Source organism: Netta rufina (assembly GCF_964035555.1).
Source record: "Netta rufina genome assembly, contig: SCAFFOLD_164, whole genome shotgun sequence".
Taxonomy (NCBI): Eukaryota; Metazoa; Chordata; class Aves; order Anseriformes; family Anatidae; genus Netta; species Netta rufina.
In genome coordinates this window covers 24,200-29,362 of record NW_028168840.1, presented here as the reverse complement: position 1 = coordinate 29,362, position 5,163 = coordinate 24,200, and the positions used below count along the sequence as shown (strand labels likewise).

General features: G+C 61.5%; 1 protein-coding gene across 1 annotated transcript; it reads left to right on the top strand.

Annotated features, from left to right (window-relative positions):
* Positions 1–18: 18 nt before the first annotated feature.
* LOC311221825 (putative transcription factor Ovo-like 1) lies at positions 19–2,566 on the top strand (the record flags this gene model as incomplete). The annotated part of the gene is given in 4 exon segments (XM_084307224.1): positions 19–178; positions 1,343–1,542; positions 1,544–1,628; positions 2,544–2,566. Coding segments are annotated over 4 exon segments (423 nt in total). The 5' UTR covers positions 19–63.
* Positions 2,567–5,163: the final 2,597 nt, after the last annotated feature.

Genomic DNA, 5,163 nt, shown 5'->3' with positions numbered 1-5,163 from the left:
GTGCCGGGGGGGGGGGAGCTGTTCTCCTGCCCCGTGTGCCAGAAGAGTTTCGGGTTCCAGCGGATGCTGAACCGGCACCTGAAGTGCCACAGCGAGGTGAAACGGCACCTCTGCCCCTACTGCGGGAAGGGCTTCAACGACACCTTCGACCTCAAACGCCACGTCCGAACCCACACGGGTCAGGGGGGGGGACGCCGTGGGGGTGGGGGGGGTGGTGGGAGGGTGGGGAGGGGGGTGGGGAGGGGATGGGGTGGGGATGGGGATGGGGATGGGTGGGATGGGGATGGGGATGGGGATGGGGATGGGGATGGGGATGGGGATGGGATGGGGATGGGGGTGGGATGGGGGATGGGATGGGGATGGGATGGGGATGGGGTGGGGATGGGATGGGGATGGGATGGGGAGGGGATGGGGTGGGGGAGGGGGTGGGATGGGGATGGGGATAGGGATGGGGATGGGGGATGGGGATGGGATGGGGATGGGGATGGGGATGGGATGGGGATGGGGTGGGGATGGGATGGGGATGGGATGGGGAGGGGATGGGGTGGGGAGGGGGTGGGATGGGGATGGGGATAGGGATGGGGATGGGGTGGGGATGGGGATGGGGTGGGGAGGGGATGGGGATGGATGGGGATGGGGGTGGGATGGGGATGGGATGGGGATGGGGATGGGATGGGGATGGGGTGGGATGGGGATGGGATGGGGATGGGGCTGGAGATGGGATAGGATGGGATCGAGATGGGATTGGGATGGGGATGGGATGGGGATGAGGAAAGGGTTTGGGATGGGGATGGAGAAGGGAATGGGGCAGGAGATGGGGTCTGGGGATGGGGATGGGATGGGATGGGATTGGGATGAGGATGGGATGGAGATGGGGATGGGGATAGGGACAGAGATGGAGACAGAGAACAGAATAGGAAAGGAGCTGGGTCTGGGGATGGGATGGGTTGGGGATGGATATAGGGATGGGGATGGGACGGGGATGGAGATGGGATGGGGATGGGATGGGATGGGGATGAGGAAAAGGCTTAGGATGGGGATGGAGAAGGAGAATGGAATGGGAAAGGAGATGGGTCTGGGGATGGAGATGGGACGGGGATGGGATTGAGATGGGATTGGGATGGGATGGGATGGGATGGAGAGGGGGATGGAGATGGGATTGGGATGGGATTGGGATGAGGATGGGATGGAGATGGAGATGGGACGGGGATGGAGATAGGGACAGAGATGGAGACAGAGACCAGAACAGGACAGGAGCTGGGTTCTGGGCACCGAGCCGGATCTGGAATCCCCCCCATTGACCCCATTACCCCCCCCCCCCCACACCCCCTTCACCCTCCAGGCGTGCGCCCCTACAAGTGCAGCCTGTGCGAGAAGGCGTTCACGCAGCGCTGCTCGCTGGAGTCCCACCTGAAGAAGATCCACGGCGTGGCGCAGCGCTACGCCTACAAGGAGCGGCGCGCCAAGCTCTACGTCTGCGAGGAGTGCGGGGGCACGGCCGACAGCCAGGACGCCCACCTGGCCCACCTCCGCCAGCGCCACCCCCCACAGCCCCCTCCTGGCCAAGCTGGCCCGAAAAGCCGCCGCCGCCGCCGCCGCCGCCGCTGCAGCCCCCCCACCCCAAGCCCGTGGACCCCCCCCCTTCCATCCCTGCTGTTGTTGCTGCTGTTGCTGGGCCCCCCCCGCCTCCTGCCGCCGCCCTAAGGGGTTGGGGGGGTGAGAGCTTGGGGTGTTGGGGCAGGCGCCCTTTAGGGTTAGGGCATGACCCCTTTAGGGGCAGGGCATGACCCCTTTAGGGTTAGGGCATGACCCCTTTAGGGGCAGGGCATGCCCATTTGGGATCAGAGCCCCCACCCCTGATAAGGTCATGCCCCCTTTAGGGTTAGGTCATGCCCCTTTAGGGTCAGGTCATGCCCCCTTTAGGGTCAGGCCCCCACCCCTTATCAGGTCGCCCCCTTTAGGGTCAGGTCATGCCCATTTGGGATCAGAGCCCCCACCCCTGATAAGGTCATGCCCCCTTTAGGGTTAGGTCATGCCCCTTTAGGGTCAGGTCATGCCCCCTTGGGGTCAGGTCACACCCCCTTTGGGATCAGACCCCCCACCCCCAAATCAGGTCATGCCCCCTTTAGGGTCAGGCCATGACCCCTTTAGGGTCAGGCCACGCCCCCTTTAGGGTTAGGCCACGCCCCTTTGGATCAGGCCCCCCACCCCTGATAAGGTCGTGCTCCCTTTAGGGTCAGGTCATGCCCCTTTGGGGTCAGGCCACGCCCCTTCGGGATATGGCTACGCCCATTTGGGATCAGACCCCCACCCCCAAATCAGGTCATGCCCCCCTTTAGGGTCAGGCCACGCCCCCTTGGGATCAGGCCACGCCCCCCAGGGAATTAACCCTACTCATTAGAGCAAGCAGCCTTGCTCCATTCGAGGCACTAGGCCACGCCCCTTTAAAACACTGACCACGCCCCCATTAAATCCCCGACCACGCCCCTTAAAAGCACTGACCACGCCCTTTTGATGCACTGACCACGCCCCTTTGGGATCAGGCCTCGCCCCCTTGATGAAGTAGCCCCGCCCCCCTTGGGGGTTAAGCCCCACCCCCCTCCCCTTTGGGGCACCGGCTGTGCCCCTTTAAGAGGCAGGCCCCGCCCCCTTGGGGAACAGGCCACGCCCCTTTTTGTGCACTGGCTCCCACCCCCTACCGCGCACAAGCCACGCCCCCTTTGGGACCCCCCCAGCACCTGCCTGCAAGATATGCCCCGCCCCCTCCGCTGCTTGCCCCCGCCCCTCCCCAGACCCCGCCCCTCGGGCAGGCCCCGCCCCCGGGCATACGCCACGCCCCCCGGGCTGGCCCCGCCCCCAGCTGTTCCCCTTCCCCCCCCCCTCCCCTCCCCTATGGCGCTGTGGGCAGGGGAGGGGAGCGGCCATAAAGCTCGATGCGGTCACCTATAGGGTCCTGTGGTCGTCTGTGGGGTCCTGCGGGCACCTATAGGGTCTGGTGGTCGTCTATAGGGCCCTGCGTTCATATATAGGGTCCCGTATTCACCTATAGGGTCCTGTGCTCATCTATGGGGTCCTTTGGTCATCTATAGGGCCCTGTGCTCTCCTATAGGGCCCCGTATTCATCCATAGGGTCCTGTGGTCACCTATAGGGCCCTGTGCTCTCCTACAGGGCCCTGTGGTCATCTGTGGGGTCCTGCAGTGATCTATAGGGTCCTATAGTCACCTATAGGGCCCTGTATTCATCTATAGGGTCCTGTGGTCATATATAGGGCCCTGTGGTCGTCTATAGGGCCCTGTGGTCATCTATAGGGTCTTGTGGTCATCTATAGGGGTCCTGTGCTCTCCTATAGGGCCTTGTGGTCACCTATAGCACCCTGTGGTCATCTATGGGGTCCTGCGGGAACCTATAGGGTTCTGTGCTCTCCTATAGGGCCCTGTGGTCATCTGTGGGGTCCAGGGGGCACCTATAGGGTCCTGTATTCATCTATAGGGCCCTGTGGTCATGTATAGGGTCCTGTGCTCATCTATGGGGTCCTGTATTCACCTATAGGCTGCTGTGGTCATCTATAGGGTCCTGTATTCACCTATAGGGCCCTGTGTTCATCTATAGGGCCCTGTGTTCACCTATAGGCTCCCACGTCCCCCTCTGAATCCCCCCAAAAACATTTCGGCCCCCCTCCCCCATCCCCTATAGCCCCAGGGGCCGCCTATAGCTCCCCCTCCACCACAGTGGGGGGGGGGGGGGGGGCTGGACCCTATAGGAGACACCTCTATAGGGCCTATAGGGCAGCCCCCCCCAGCATGGAAACAGCGAGGTGGGGGCCCCAAGGGACCTGCCTATAAGGGGGGGGGGGGCACCCTATAGGAAAGGACCCCCCCCCCCCAGCAGATGGGGGGGGGGACATGGGGGACCCTATAGGATCTATAGGGACGCAGGCAGCACGGTTAGTCCAGTCTTTATTGCCCGGGCCCCCCCCTTTTCTGGAGGGGGGGCTGTGGGGAGGGGGGGGGGCAGCAGAAAAAACGGGGGCCCCCCCCTTCCAGGTTTGTTCCCGTGGGGGGGGGGGGGGCGCCTCCCCCCTCTCCTCCCCCCCCCCCCCCCCCCCAAATTCCAGTCTTTTCCCGGCCTTTGGTCACAGACTCCATTCGCCCCCCCCCCCCCTTAAGTGAGGACCCCCCCCAAAAAAAAAAAAAATTGGGGGGGGGGGGGCGTTTGGCATCAATATCTGGGGCAGCAGCAGCTTGGGGGGGGGGAGGAGCTCACCAGGACCCCCCCCCCAAAAATTCTGAGCCCCCCCCACTAAGGCAGCATGGCAGGGCATGGCCCCCCCCCCCCGGGAGAGGTGGGGTGTCGCCCCCCCCCCCCCCGAAAAAAAAAATTCCAGGGCAGAGTTAATGTAAAAAGAAAGGGGGGGGGGGTCTCTAAACCCCCCCCCCCCAAAAAAAAAACTAAGGTTAGAGGGGACCCAAAGCTTGGGACCCCCCCTCTAGTGTGCTAGAAGCTCCCCCCCCCCCCAAAAAAAATAATAAAAAATAGTATTAAGGCCCCCAAAATATGGTGCCCCCCCCCCCCCCCAAGGGGCTGGGTTGCCCCAAAAGGGATGAATTCAGCCCCAAAATGGCTCAAGATGTACCCAAATGGGCTGAAAATCTCACAAAAAGGGATAACCCCCCCCCAAAAAAAAAATAAAAAAAGGGGTTGGTTGTGCCCCAAAAGGGATGAAATGAGCCCAAAAGGGGGAAAGGTGCCCCCCCGAAATGGGGTGAAACTCCCCAAAAACTGGACAAACACCCCAAAAAAGTGACGCCCTCCCCCAAAAAAATGGGGTGAAACCCCCTAGAAACGGGGGAGACCCCCCCCCCAAAAAAAGGATGAAATGCTCTCGAAACCGGGGTGAAATGCTCAAAACTGGGGTGAAATGCTCAAAAATAGGTGAAATGGTCAAAAATAGGTGAAATGCTCAAAAAAAGGGGGGGGGGAAGCTGGGTGGGCTGAGATTTTTTTGGGGGGGCTGAGATTTTTTTGGGGGGCTGAGATTTTTTTTTTGAGTGTGCTTTTTTTTGGGGTGTTGAGATTTTTTTTGGGGGGGGGCTGAGATTTTTTTTGAGTGTGCTGAGATTTTTTTTTGAGTGTGCTGAGATTTTTTTTGGGGGGGGGGGGCT